The 15,772-nt window shown below is 39.4% G+C and overlaps 1 protein-coding gene across 1 annotated transcript in view; it reads left to right on the top strand.

Annotated features, from left to right (window-relative positions):
* EPHA10 (EPH receptor A10) overlaps positions 1 to 15,772 on the top strand; it is a 963,870-nt gene that overhangs the window by 863,327 nt on the left and 84,771 nt on the right. The window contains exon 10 of the mRNA XM_082245791.1: positions 5,481 to 5,606. Coding sequence (XP_082101917.1) covers positions 5,481 to 5,606 — 126 coding nt within the window. The remainder of the gene's footprint in view (positions 1 to 5,480; positions 5,607 to 15,772) is intronic.

Genomic DNA, 15,772 nt, shown 5'->3' with positions numbered 1-15,772 from the left:
AGTAATTGTAAATAAAAAACACATGTGTGTTTAACCTCCCTGGTGGTATTCCCGAGTGTGGCTTGGGGTTACCTTTCAGTACCAAAAGCGGTAACCCCGAGCCACACTCGGGATTACCCCAGAACGTTACTCACCTTCCCTGCGATCCCCTGTCGTCCTCCCCGGCATCCTCACAGTCTCTTCCTGCTCTATGCACGGCCGATTGCCGGCACTTGCCTTTCAGTTCCCTCCCTGCGAGCGTTGCGAGGCAGGGGGGTTGAACCGGTGGCAAATTCAAAACTGTAAATACACTAAATGACATGATACAAAGCTGTGATCCTAACGGACTACGCTGTGTCAAGCCATGGTCATTCTCTATTTTCCAGACACAAAGAACTTGAAAAGCACAGGCAGGGCACTGGAAAATCCTGTGCTGAAATGGCATGATACAGTGTAATCCGTTAGAATCACAGCTTTGTATCATGTCATTTCTGTATTTACACTTTTGAATTTCATGTCATGTTAAAAGAGAAGTATGGACTTTCAAAAAAACAAAACAAATACTTATACTAACCTAGGTGGATACAGCATCAATCCAATGCTGCATCTGTCCCCTGTTAGCTCTGCAGTGAGAACTGAATGACCAAACACCGCTGATCACTCGGTTCCCCCCCCCCCCACTGCTCTGAGCAGAGAGCTGGGACTGTTAGCCACTGGCTCTGTTCTCTGCATCTCCAGCACTCACTGGAGCGCTGGGCTGTGAAGGAGGTGGGAGCGGCTGGCTCAGGCTCTCAGCAGATTGCTGGGAGACTGAACCAGATGCCAGTCTAGGCTTCTGGGCAGATCCGCACCATATGGCCAGGATTTTTTCAGAGCCTGGACCACCTGAGTGACATCACTTGACAGGAGAATTTAGTCAACTGTCGGCTGAAAATGGGTCGCAGGAGTGCAGAACAAACTGCACTCCTGTGACCTACAGGAGAAGTACAGCCAAAATAGCTTTGACCATACTTCTCCTTAAAAGTGTGTTACCTTCTTTTTGTTAAAGAAGTTAAAAATGTATGACATCTATGTAGGTGCACAATCCTGCAATACATTTGCACTTAATGACCCCTGCAGCCTTCTGTGTGATGTGGATATCCCAGGAGACTGTGGAATCAATCTCTTCATAGCCGAAAAATAAGGCAGTAGGAAAGTGCAGGGGTAAAAATAAGCTATATACAATACACACACAAAAAAAAAAAAATTGTTTGTGATCATGTATGAAAGAGTTGTTAGGAAAGGAATGCATGACGATTCTTAGGACACTTGCACACAGGAGTAAAAAAGCCATTTTTTTTACTGATCTAAACACAGGTGTATTGTTGTTTATGGAACAATGCACACAGCTGTGTAAAAATCAGTAATACAATGATGAGTATAGTATCATAAAAAAAATATATATAATTTTATGTTTGAGTGCAGCAATTTAAAACCATACACATGTATACAAAGTATACCCGTGTATACACATGTAAATTGCAACACTGGCAACTAGAAGAAGATGGAGATACATTTTTTGGCTGTACAGTATATGCATACAAATATTTACACACCTGTACATGTGTATATGCAAGGTTAATGGGACATTTTATTCAGGACCCCGAATATAAACATCAGTAAATCTTGCCGCCTCAGCCTCTGCAACATCTCCAAAATACGCCCCTTTCTAACCAAAGACACAACAAAACTCCTAGTTCACTCCCTGGTCATCTCGCGCCTCGACTACTGCAATTCCCTTCTCATTGGCTTACCTCTACACAGGTTATCCCCCCTTCAATCCATCATGAATGCTGCCGCCAGACTCATCCACCTCACCAATCGCTCAGTGTCCGCTGCTCCTCTCTGTCAAGCCCTCCACTGGCTTCCGCTCACCCAACGAATTAAATTCAAAATACTTACAACATCTTACAAAAGCAATCCACAGCCTAGCCCCCAGCTACATCACCAGCCTCATCTCAAAATACCAACCTAATCGCTCTCTTTGTTCCTCTCAAAACCTCCTGCTCTCTAGCTCACTCATCACCTCCTCCCATGCTCGCCTCCAGGACTTTTCCAGAGCCTCTCCAATCCTATGGAACTCCTTAACCTTATCTGTCTGATTATCTCCACTCTAGTAGCTTTTAGGCGATCTCTGAAAACCCTCCTTTTCAGAGAAGCCTATCCTACCAACCCCTAACAAATGTACCTCCTTTTTCTCCATCAACCCATCCCCCACAGTTATTGCCTATTGTTTCACTTGACCCTCCCTTCTAGATTGTAAGCTCTAACGAGCAGGGCCCTCTAGTTCCTCCTGTTTTGAACTGTATTGTAACTGTCTTCCTTCACATTGTGCGCAAACTGTTGACGCTATATAAATCCTGTATAATAATAATAATAAATTCTTATGCCCGTGTGCAAGAGGTCTTAAAGTTACAGGCTGCTCAGTTTCAGGACCTGTGAGATGTCCACTGGATACAATAAGCAATCGCAGAACATATAATGTTTAATTGTACAGTATGTTTACTATAACTAAATTAAAGCTTATATATAGCCAAAACTAGATTTTCTTATTTTGAATAGTGTAGCAAGGGCTTAAACCCCTTGCCAGTTTATCTTTTGCTGTCTGTATACCATTGGGGACATTTTTTCTTCACTTTCTGTCCCAGAGACTTAAAATAGAAGTTCAGGGTTCGCAATAAATTATATTAACCTAGGTGGATGCAGCCTTGATTGGATGCTGCATCTGTCCCCTGCAGACTCTGAATTGAGAACTGAGTGATCAAACACCACTGATCACTCACTTTTCTCCCTCCACTCTGAGCAGACAGCCGTGACTGCCAGTCAGCGGCTCTCTGCTCTCCCTTCCAGCGCTCACTGAAGCGATGGGCTGTGAAGGGGGAGGGGGGGCTAGCTCAGGCTCTCTGTGGCTCGCTAAAAGGCTGAGCCAGGTGCCGATCCAGGCTTTTGGGTGGATACCGACTATATGGTCGGGATCTTTGCAGAGCCTGGACCTGCTCTCTTATATCAGCTGAAAACAGATCACAGGAGTTCAGAACAAACTGCACTCCTGGGATCCATAGGAGAAGTATAACCAAAATAGCTTTAGCCCTACTTCTCCTTTAACATTAAGTGACAGAACAACTCCCAAAGTGATTAGAATTTCCCCTTTATACAGTTTACCATGGTAGGTAACTGGTGCACACCTGTGCCCAAATAGTAGTCCACATTGAAGCTCCCTCCAAGAGAGTCTGGCCACAAGGTGCCGCCCCCCCCCCCTTCCTGGTATCTTAGGCAAGGTGCTTTGCCCCTGAATGATATTGTCAGGACTGAGATGTGAACCCACAACCTCTGCTGCATCTGGCTGTAGGTCTTCTTGCTGAGCCACTGAGATGCTGAACAGTTCCTTGCCTGAATAATTGGATAAGCTTACTTTCTATTTTGTTTCCAATGAGCCTTGAACTCCCTACTTCCCCCATGAACTTCCTATTTAAGCCATGCCTGTGCAGTTCCTGTTTGCCAGATTATTTTGCTCTTATCCAGCCAATATCTTTTTTATTTTGCTGCTGCCTGTATCTTCACTACTACTCCTTACTGACCTTGGATTGTTCCACGACTATGCTTACACTTGATCCCAACCTGCAACCATTTGTTACTGACTTTGGCTTGCTCATCGACTAGGCTTTCACATGATCCCAACCTTTGGCTTGTTACTGACTTAGCTTCTGCTTGACCCCTACCTGTTACATCTGCTACCGAACCATGGCTTGCTCACCTCCTGCTGGGACAATCCTGAGGACCGCAACCTGCCACTAGCATGCAGAGAAACCCATTTCCGCCATCAGAATGTAACGCTCCTGCGTTTTATGTATAATGTGGATTTACAGCTGCAGAAATATTCCACTTCAGTAGTCATGTAGAGAAACGCTGAGACACCAATCCCAACTCCCAAGACTCATCAGGTGTGGATAGTCTCAATTCAGCAAGTAGATACACACACTCAATAAGATGTTCCTAGAGTGACTTATATGTATAGTAATATAGTGATGATAGGCTGAAGAGACAGGTTGGGTAAAGATGGTAGATGACAGACACTTGAAAGGAATGTTCTTGAAAGTAAGATAGTAGCAGATGGGATGCAGATAGGTTTAGCAATCATGTATGGTAGCAGATGATAGAGTAGCAGGTGAACATACAGGATAGACCAACCCAGTGCAAGAGCAGATGGTATTAGGCTCAAGAGCTAGCAATCTTAGTTAATGCAGATGTAGTAATAGTCCTTAGTATGCAGAGCTAGATAGTGTAAGCTTTAGTATGAAGGTTATAGAGGTTTCCCCTGTGGGGTACTTATCACTAGTAGCAATGTAGTAGAGAAGAGGTTCGGCAAGAGCGGATGATCCGGTAGCAGGATACAGGGATCAGCAGCGTGGTTCCGATAGCGAGGTATGCTTGCAAGCATGAGAGCTTCAAGGCAGATTATGCGGCGTTGAACGAACATGTGAGTGAGACCGCCGGAGGTTGAAATAGCCACTCCAGCGGCGCTCAGTGATGACAGCATCGGTCTTAAAGGTGTATGCGCACCTTACCAAAAGAGAATGGTGGGGCGCATACACTTAGGAAAAGTGGAATTAGGGTACCAAAGGTACCAAAACATTACACAGAAGCTCTGGTGAATACTGGCTAGTGCTTAGACCCCACAACTTGGGTAAGGCAGCATCATACACCAGGATGATTCACTTGTGTTCCTGCTGGTTGGTGGGAGCCTCTCAACTACTATAGCTACTGGTCTCTGGGCCTGATCTGTGATCATGACAGATATTCACCTGATCTGTCATCAACTCCAGAGGTCTTCCTTTACACAGTGGCTGTGTATAAAGTGCCATACTCTTTGATTATATATGAGCCTATGTATTCCAAGTGTTTTTAGTGTTTGTTTAGAAAATATTGCACTAGATCTATGCTCTTTCTTTCTCTATGCTTGCTTTGTGGTTTACGTGCATCCTTGTGCTGTTTCAAAGAAAGCTATGTAATCATCCAGTGCTATTAGGAAGATTGCATGGACACTAAAATTGGACCAGTTTTATAGGATTGGTGTAACACAGATTAAATATATTTTTTGATTTTTCTAATTCTAGGGGCAGGATTCAATTGTAGCTATTTACTCTACAAAACTACAGTTTACATTTACCAATATACTATACACAACTGTTAAAATAATCAAAAAGGAGAAACTTAGACTATGCACTTTCATAGCCAAATCAAACTTTCTACAAGTCAAAAACAACAACATTTCTACAAGATTCAAAAATGTACTGAAAATGTTGTCTGTTGGTAAAAATTTTGGATAGTTTAGTATATCAGGATATGGTAATCTGAACCTTTATCCTTTGGTAACAATTTTAAAACAAAAATCTTATGTAGAATACTTCTATTATAGAGTTTCACATTATTCATGCTATTTTTGTTTACATTTCTGATTGCAGTTAAAATCCCAACAAGAAGAACTTACATAGATCCAGACACGTGTGAAGACCCTATGCAAGCTGTTCACCTTTTTGCAAAAGAATTGGATAACTCCAGCATAAAAATAGAAAGAATCCTTGGTACAGGTACGCTCAAATATGTAATAAACACACTACATGCATGAATACCTATAACCTGCTAAAGAGGACCAAAGAACTGACTTAGTATTATTGGTAATAGTTCATGTTTGATACATAAATAATTGTTCTTGTGTAGTTATTAGTAAATGATAATGATGTTTGCCGGAGATAAAGGCCTCATGCACACTAGATATTTTCTAAACTCTCCTTGAAGCCTTTCTCCTGTCAGCAATATTAGGGGAAAAAAAGAGCCTGATACTCGTAAAAGTGTGTGAAGCTTTTAGCAGCTATTAACCATGTTTACCTGCGCCAAGTGTTTTGATGTTAATACGTTTCATTGGCCAGAATAAATAATGAATGTTTAGATGTATTTACATTAGTTTACAAGTCCCAAGTGTTTTTTCAGCCCAAACTCTGCTACTCCTGTACGCACTGGCAGTGGGTCTTTTTTTCTACATCTAAACACATAGGCTAACATGCAAGGGAGTTTAGATTCCCCTAGAAGCATCTGTAAAAACATTAAGGGTGCATGAGTCCTAAGCGGAGGGAGGTCTGCCATATTTGGTGGCATATTCTTAATTCTGATTAATTCTTAAGACTAATTTTATTTCTCTAACATCAAAACTCAGAATTCAGTTACATAATTTTACCTGCAACAATCTTGATGACTATTTTTTATTTTTTTTGCTTTATAGCTTAATGACATCACTTACTTGTAATAAAGTATGTCATGGATTGTGCAGGCAGCTGGATCCTGGATAAATCTTCTCTGCAGGGATGCCTGCCCTCTTGTGGCTGAACTTATGACATGCAGGGGATTCAAATCTTTGGTCTCTGGGCTGAGATGTAATGAGATGAAAAAAAGTTCCTGATCAGGATCTACCCCTAACTCTGTTCCCACATTGAGAAGCATTTTTCATTGCTTTTACTGCTTGTAACATGATCTGGGAATCAGGGAGGGGGGGGGGGATTTCTGTGATTCATCAGACTCCCCTCCATTCACAAATGGTGTTACAAATGGTGTTACAGGCAGGAAAAGTAATGAAAGAACTGTTCTTAATGGAGGAGGAGGGGTAGATATTTGTCAGTAACTATTTTCACAGCAGTTCAGCTAGGAGCCTGAAGCCATTAACCCTCTGCAAGTTTAGCCATGGGGAGAGGATGGGACGCCCTGCAGAGAAAATTAGGGATGAGCTTACATTTTTGTTTTGAAGCTTGGCTGGCATTTATCCATTTGGTGGGAGTCAAAGGTCATGTATAATAGCTGTATCACTGCTACTATTATAAATGACAGCTTCCAAATGCTGTCAATGGTTGTTAAGGACATTGGCAGGTTCAGGCACAGCTAGTGATGTCACTAGTCCAATTCACTTACACGGCCTGTAATCTCTGGTCATGTAAGCAATTGAGCAAGGGTAGTAAAAGCAAAACAGCATGGTGGGGTTCCCCATAATTCATACCAGGCTCTTCAGGTCTGGTATACATTTTAGGAAGGACCCCACACAAAAAAAGGAAAGGTTTCCCCCAAATTCTATACAAGGCCTTTCAATGTTTTTCTTATTATTATAATCAATACTAAAATTGCTGCTCCAAGCCAAACATTTTTTTGGTTTGCATTTCCTTATGTAATACCCTAGAAAGTGGTCAGAACTGTTTTTAACACTCAGCACCATTGGTTTGAATGGGTTTTGATTCAACTCATGAACTTTAGTCATGTTAGTCATGATGTTTAGTCATGTTAGTCATGTCCTGCTCAAACCAAACCAGGTAGGTTTGGCTCATCACTAGAGTCACAGTTTTAAACTGAATTAACTATTACCAATGTAAAGACATAAGAAAATTGTCATCAAAGTCATATTCAATTTTTTTTTTGTATTTTTTAAAAATAACAAACATGTTTAACTTACTTGCTCTGTGCAATAGTTTTGCACAGAGCAGCTCTGATCTTCTCCAAGTGCCCCCATAGCAAGCTGCTTGCTATGAGGGAACTCGTACGTGCTCACTCCCAACCGTGCTCCTTCCTCACTGCTGTGAGTTGTGACTAACAGCAGTGGGAGCCAATGGCTCCCACTGCTGTCTCTCAGCCAACCAGGTGACAGAGACCTGCTGGACTGCAATCAGGCTCAGGTAAGTATTGGGGGGGGGGGCTGTGGGGGAGCTACATACTGAAGGTTTTTTACCTTCATGCATGGTAAAAAAAAAAACCTTCAGCCTTTAGAACAACTTTAATTGTGTATGGGTATGAACTATAGTGGAATGTATAAAATGTTGTCGTAACATGTTATGCTCTGCCTTAATGATGGTGTATTGCTTGTTAAAAAGTAAATATACTGTTAATTTTGAACAGAAAAAGTATAATATGTATCAGTTTTTTATTTATTTTCTTTTTTGCTCAGTTTATTACAAAATAGCAATAACGATTTGTGATCTCAGCAGAGAGCTTCAGATACACTTGGTGTATATGAGGTCTCCAGCACATAATGTTGGATTGTGCTTTTTTACAAATGCAGCTGAACGAAAACAAATACAGTATATTCTAGTTCCCCCATTACTCTATTCTGGTCATATAGAGAAGGGCGGCTGCAATGTGCAAAATATAGAAGGTGAGGGAAAAGAAGAAAGCTTCATAAAAAATAAGGCGGTATTGTATAGGAAAATAAAGAAATATTCCAACTCCATCTCAACTGCATTCACTGTTATAATGTGCGGTGGAGCAGAATTAGTGTAGAACAGACATTAGTTGCTAAAGCGACCATAAGCTTGTACTAAACTAGACCAGTGCCATTAATTTAATGGTGTGGAGTTTAAATTAACTGCACTAGTAGAAAAAGGGTTAAAGGGTAACTACAGCATTTTCCCATCCCATTTAGTAGAAACTCTGTTTTTTTGGATTTTTACATGTGTATTGTTTCCATCTGTTGCCTAACTATATTAGGAAAGTGCAATTACTGTATCACCCTTGTTGTATGACTGCTAAGCTAAAGCTGATTACACCAAGAGGTTGTGTTTGCAATCCATCTGAATAGACTGACAGGCCTGCACGGAGAGGGAAAAACAGTAAAGAACAGTAAATGTGAAGCAATAATAAGCAAGCTTTACATGAAATATGCAAACAAGGCAGAAACATTTTATGAAAAAATGTAACAAATAGTGATAAGATTTTTGTAAACTAAGCTTGTGACATGGTTTTTAATGTGGATGCAGGCCGAAACAATGACGTCCTTATAACAATTTTATTTTTAGGACAACTCATACAGCTTGAGCCAGTACTGCATCCAACTTGTATGGGGGTGACTTTTAAAGCAACTTTCCTCACAATACAAGCGTGGTCACAAAGCATTTGTTTGCAGTACTGCTTTTAAGTTGTATGACTTGTCTTGAGAATAAAAATCATTTACAGACTTTGCTGCTTGGCCTACACTCATTAAAAGAACCCTGTTCCAAAATGTATATGGTATCAGAAGTGGAATAATCAAGAAAGTTAAAAGTTCAAAAAATGTTCCGAGCTCAACGCACCTCTGATGCATGTATTTAACCACTTAAGCCCCGGAAGATTTTACCCCCTTCCTGACCAGGGTTTTTTTTGCGATTTTTTAATGCGTGACTTTAACGGACAATTGCGCGGTCGTGCAACACTGTACCTAAAAGAATTTCGCGTCCTTTTTTTCCCACAAACAGAGCTTTATTTTGGTGGTATTTGATCACCTGTGCGATTTTTTGATCATGCGCTTTAAACAAAAAAAGAGCGTAAATTTTGCAAAAATAACAATATTTTTCACTTTTTTTTATATGAAATTCCCCCCCAAAAAATGTAAAAATCTAAATTTTTTAACATTTTCGGCCAATTTGTTTTATGCTACATATGTTTGGTAAAAAAAAAATCGCAAAAAGCGTTTTTTGATTGGTTTGAGCAAAAATTATCGCGTTTACTAACAAAGGGAAAGATTTTTGTCATTTTTGGTGTTTTTCTTTTAACGAGTAATGGCGGCGATCTGCGATTTTTTTTGCGGTACTGCGACATTGCGGCGGACAGATCGGACCATTGACTGACATTTTTGACACTTTTGGGGGTACCAGTGACATTACTGCAGTAATCAGTGCTATACATATGCACTGTTACTGTAAAAATGACACTGGCAGGGAAGGGGTTAACTGTATTGGAGAGGGAGGGATTAAATGTGTCCTAGGGGCTTGTTTCTAACTGTGATGGGACATGTCTCCTATTGTAAAAACAAAAATCAATGGTTCTACGTAGTCTGATCTCCATTTTTACACAGGGGAGAATGACAGGCGGCTTGTTTACATAAGCCGCCCGCCTTTCTCCCGCTCTACCGACGATCGTAGTGTGACTGGCGGACATCGGGTCCGCCGGTCACACGCGCGGACTCCTCTGTGAATAAGCCGGGGCGGGCGCGCGCTCGCCCACTATTGGCTCAAAAGCCGGTCCCAGGCTAGCGACGTAGACCTACGTCACTTTGCCTGGCCGGGGCTGACTGCCGCAGTAAATATACTGTGCGCAGTCGGCAAGCGGTTAAAAGCGAAACCACTGTTAACTTTATGGCCCCATTCACACTTTCACATTTTAGTGCATGTGTTATAAAGCAAAACAACAGATGTGTCATAAAAAACAATATTATTAAATAAGTCTGTTCAGATCTATGCAGTGCAGTTAAGCGCAGCTTGAAAAATGAGGCACGTCTGTTTTCCTATGTATTTTCATGTGCTGCGATGCCCTATAGAGTAATGACAATTCATATAAACGCAATAAAACAAATATTAAAAAAAATATTAAAAGACAGACAACAGCCAAAACAGATAGATGTGAATCTGACCTGAAGGCCTATTCACACTGGGTGCATTGAGCTGTGTTGATCTGCATTAATTAATGCAGGATTAATACAAGGAAATTGAGAAAACAATTGTTTTCTATGTGCTCAGTTTACACCATACAAGTGTGTTGGTGTGCATTGCATAAAAATGAAGCATGTATGATTTTTTTATGAAAAGCAATGTAAGAAAATGTGTGTCACAATATGCTAGTCTGCACAGAGTTGAATAAAGCGTTTTTGTTACCTTTCAATAAAGTTAAAAAAAAAAAAAAAACATAAACACTGTGATGCATTGGTCAATGCATTGCAGCGCTCGTGCACTATTCACACTAGGCTGTGTGCAGTATACACAATGGTTGGTGTGAATGGGTCCTAAAAAAGTAATTTCTACTCAGTATTATGGGGTATTTTACATATTTCTGTTTATACTTTATGTTGTTAAATAAATTACTTAAAAATTAATCGGAGCAACTCTTTTAAAGTTGTGTCGAGTCTGCATCATAGAATTAAATACTTTCAGGCATCAATATAATGGTTACTATGTGTGAGTGTGTCCTATAGAAGACCTTTTTCCTATAGTTGCAGATATGCATGCTTACTAAACATGAAACAATACATAGAAGAAGATTAGTGCTGTGCTTTACCACCATGCTTTGGCAGCTGAAAGCTTGATATACTGCCAAGAGCTTCATGGACATGTTTACACTGAATCAAGCATACTTCATGTTATAATTACTCCATTTACAAATATACAACTTTTTACATGTTTTCATAATCTGTGGATTACACTATGATGATTTTACACCTCTGTAGCTAGGAATTCAAGGGATGATATACAGATGTTAGTGAATACCAAATAATGTTCAGCTGTTGCATAATATTGAAGGTATTAAAGATATATTATTGTTTATGATTTATTCCATTATATATAAGCCATATATTTGACATCTATATAGATCAAATTTTTTTCAGGATAGACTTATATAGTATTTTGCTAACAGATTCAAAACCACAGCATTTTCCCATCTTATTTAGCAGAAACTCAGTTTTTCTGGTTTTTTATTTTTTCAGATTTTCACAAAATACTTTTGATACATGTGTATTGTTTTCATCTGTTGCCTAACTATATTAGGCAAGTCCAATGACCCTTGTTGAATGACTGCTAAGCTAAAATGTTTTACACCAAGAGGTTGTGCTTGCAATCCATCTGAATAGACTGACAGACCTGCATGGAGAGGGAGGGACAGTAAAGAACAGTAACTGTAAAGCAATAATAAACACGTAGTATGCAAACAAGACTGTCGCTATGTACAAACACAATTTGTAACTAAAATATAAGCAGAAACATTTAATGAAAAAAATGAACACATAGTGATAAGGTTTTTTTGAAATACGTTTGTGGCATGGTTTTGCATCGCATACTAGCTCATTATAAAATACTTACCTTAGAACGAAGCCCCGGCACCTTCATCTGGAGAATGCTGAGGGCGCTGACATGCTCCCTCGGGCGTCTCTTCCGGGTTCTGAGGCTCCGGCGCTGTGGGTGGGCGGAGCCGCAAAGACGTCACTGCTGGACAGTTTCACTCCGCCGGACCTTCAGAGCGCATGTGCCACTGACGTCAGAGGCTACATGCAGGTTGAATATCTCCTAAACCGTGCAGGTTTAGGAGATATTAATTGTACCTACAGATAAGCCTTATTATAGGCTTACCTGTAGGTAAAAGTCAAATAAAGGAGTATACTACCGCTTTAAAACAATGTTATTATTAGGGCAACTCATAAGCCTGAGACAGTACTGCATCCAAAGGTATGACTACCAAGTATGCACGGGAGGCAGCTTTTAGAGCAACTTTCGTCACACTACAAGCCAGGTAACAAAGCATTTGGTTGCAGTTCTGGTACCTGCCTTGAGAATAAAAATTCTTTACAGACTTTGCTGTTTCAGCCTACACCCATTTAAAGAACCCTGTTCCACAATATACATGGTGTCTGAAGTGGATCAATCAAGAACGTAAAAAGTTCTAAAAATGTTCAGAGTTTAACGCACCACTAATGCATGTATTTAAAAAAAAAAAATCATTAAACCACTGTTAACTTTATGGCCCCATTCACACTTTCGAATTTTAGCGCATGTTTTGTAAAACATAACAACAGACGTGTCATAGATGTGAATCTGACCTAAAGGCTTATTCACGCTGGGTACATTGAGCTGTGTTGATCTGCATTATTTAATGCAATATTACATGGTTACATAGTAGTTGAGGTTGAATAAAGACAATGGTCCATCCCGTTCAACCTGTGTAGGTGTGTGTGGCCATAATCATTTCTCATACCCCTGAATGTTTTGATCCTTGAGATGTACATCTCTTAAACGTAGCCATACTCCCCGCAGTTACTACCTTTTGTGGCAGAGAATTCAACAGTCTTGTAGCCCTTACTGTAAAGAACCCCCTGCATAGCCTGAAGTTAAAATGTTTCTCCTCTAATCACGTTGTATGGTCTCATGTCCTGATGCATTCATTGCACCTGAATATTTTTTTTTCTATGCTGAGATCACCGTTGATGTATTTGTGAATCACAATCATGTCCCCTCTTAGGTGCTCTTCTCCAAGGAGAATATTAATACAAAGAAATTGAGAAAATAAAGTTAAAGTTAAAATATAAAAATAAATAAATAAGCACTGTGATGCATTGGTCAATGCATTGCAGCGCAGGTGCACTATTTACACTAGGATGTGCACAATATACACACCATAATGCACACTGGTTGGTGTGTATGGGCCCTAAAAAAGTAATTTCTACTACATATTATGGGGTATTTTACATATTTCTGTTTACACTTTATGTTGTTAAATAAATTACTTAAAAATAAATCGGTGCAACTCTCTCTGCTTTTGACTCTGCTAATATTTTCCTACTCTTTGCATAGTTGCGTCAAGTCTGCATCATTGAATTGAATACTTTCAGGCATCAATATAATGGTTATTATGTGTGAGTGTGTCCTATAGAAGACCTTTTTCCTATAGTTGCAGCTATGCATGCTTATATAACATGAAACAATACATAGAAGGAAATTGATGCTGTGCTTTAATACCATGCTCTGGCAGTTGGATGCTTGATATACTGCCAAGAGCTTCATGGACATGTTTACACTGAATCAAGCATACTTCATGTTATAATTACTCCATTTACAAATATACAACTTTTTACATGTTTTCATCATCTGTGGTTTACACTATGATGATTTTACACCTCTGTACCTAGGAATTCAATGGATGATATACGGATGTTAATGAATGCTAAATAATGTCTCTACATTTCAGCTGTTTCATGACATAAGTAATCTTGTATGGCCATACTTTTAGAGTTAAAATTGAGAGTGCATAATATTGGAGGTATATAAGATATATCATTGTTTGTGATAAGCCATAATATTGACATCTACTGTATATAGATCATATTTGCCAAGTTGGACTGATATCATATTTTGCTAACAGATTCATTATACAGGGCCCTGCTACATTACTTTTTTAACTGGGTTTTTGTGGGGATTTTGCAGTTTAGTGGGGGATTTATTAAAACTGGAGAGTGAAAACTCTGGTGCAGCTCTGCCTAGAAACCAATCAACATCTAGGTTTTATTGTCAAAGCTCAATTGAACAAGCTGAAGTTAGAAGCTGATTGGCTACCAAACACAGCTGCACCAGAAATATTTATACATTTATATTTTATTGTTCATCTCTTGGTAATATTGGTGCACTAGCCTTGATCTAATGCCCATTGACACTGTTCTCTTGTTTGTTTCAACATATATTTTAAAGCTAAATTATGGGCAGAAATGTTTAATCAATCCTAGAAAATTTAACTCCGACATTTAACAAATATGGTCTTATTTTTGAAATAAAAGGAGCAGAACACTGGTCTATCATTTGATAAATGCAGCATTTCCAGTGGTAGGCATCCTAATATCATGTATGTCAGACTACCATAATTACTTTTTAACTGTGGCGGCATCATTATGTTACCACTCACTGTAGTTGGAGGACAGGATATCTCTGACTCCCATTCTGTCCTGCCCAACCTCTTTGTCAAATTAGATTTACAGGGGAAGAGACTCCCTGTCCTGCCCATGATGACATAACACCATATTTGACAGGCTAGGAGATTACTGGTTTGTCCCAACCATTCATTACCTGCCAAAGTCCCTCACACACTGATGTCTATTGAAGAAAATAATTCCCTTTGAATGTGGGGACTTATAGATTGATACAAAGGTGCTGATTAGGAAAAGTACTTTTTACAAAAACTGTAATGTATTTTTTTTTCAATTGTGTTTTTAAGAAGGAAAAGCAATTAAAGCAATGGGAAATTTAGATTTCTGTCCTGGAGTTCAGCTCTAACCCCCCCCCCCCCCATGCACACTGAAAATATTTTTCAAGGTCTACTCCTAAACATTTTATATTATGAACATTAGTATTTCAAGTTTTGCTTGATATAATATAGTGATGTAAGGAGGCCACTGTAAGCATTAATGGGTTGCTACTTGTAAAGACATTTGAACATTGGTAGAGTTCTAATTTCCTGGTGTTATTAGTAAGAAATGCAGTCAGAATAAGGGCCTATGTTACTATGAAGGCAAACATGTCACCCAGCTGTTATTTAAGTATCTGATCTAATATTTTTGAGGTCTTTGGTATGAAAACATCATATGACATTTAGGATGATTGGAGCTTTATAAAATAGTCATGGAACACTGTTTTTTTTAAAAAAATCATTAGAAATAATAATTAGAATCAATATAAATCATTAGAATCAAAAGAAATTATTGTTCCTGTAAAGCTTAAAGTGGACCTTTTGTAAAGGTTTTTCTTATTGGCTTTATATGGAGGTGGTAGTAAATGCAAGGTTTCTTTTAAAGATCTATATTATCAAATTTTACTAATTTATGGAAAAAGCAACAAGCATTTTAGACAGTTAAGATAAAATATACATTTCACAAATGAGTTTTCATTTATATTAATACGTCATGGTCAGGGGTCAGGCTCCAGGAGCCAGTAATTATAGCTGTAGAGAGGCTCCCACTGACCAGCAGGGTAGGTATTCCAACAGGTCCCCTGGGTGATGATATTGGCTTACCCAGGGTGGGGGGTCTAACCACTAACCAGTATTCACCAGAACTCCTGATGGTGGAAATGGGTTTTGCTGTGTGTTCGTACAAGATCGTTATCCTCAGGATCGTCCCCCACCAGTAGGTGAGCAAGCTGGGGTCCAGGAGCAGATATAGCAGGTAGCTTCTCTGTATAATAAACAAGCCAAAGGTCAGTAACAAGGGTTTGCAAGTTGG

This window comes from Pelophylax lessonae, assembly GCF_965119305.1.
Source record: "Pelophylax lessonae genome assembly, chromosome: 2".
In the NCBI taxonomy this organism is placed as follows: Eukaryota; Metazoa; Chordata; class Amphibia; order Anura; family Ranidae; genus Pelophylax; species Pelophylax lessonae.
The sequence above is the reverse complement of the archived record's forward strand: the minus strand, read 5'-3'. Positions and strand labels throughout refer to the sequence as shown.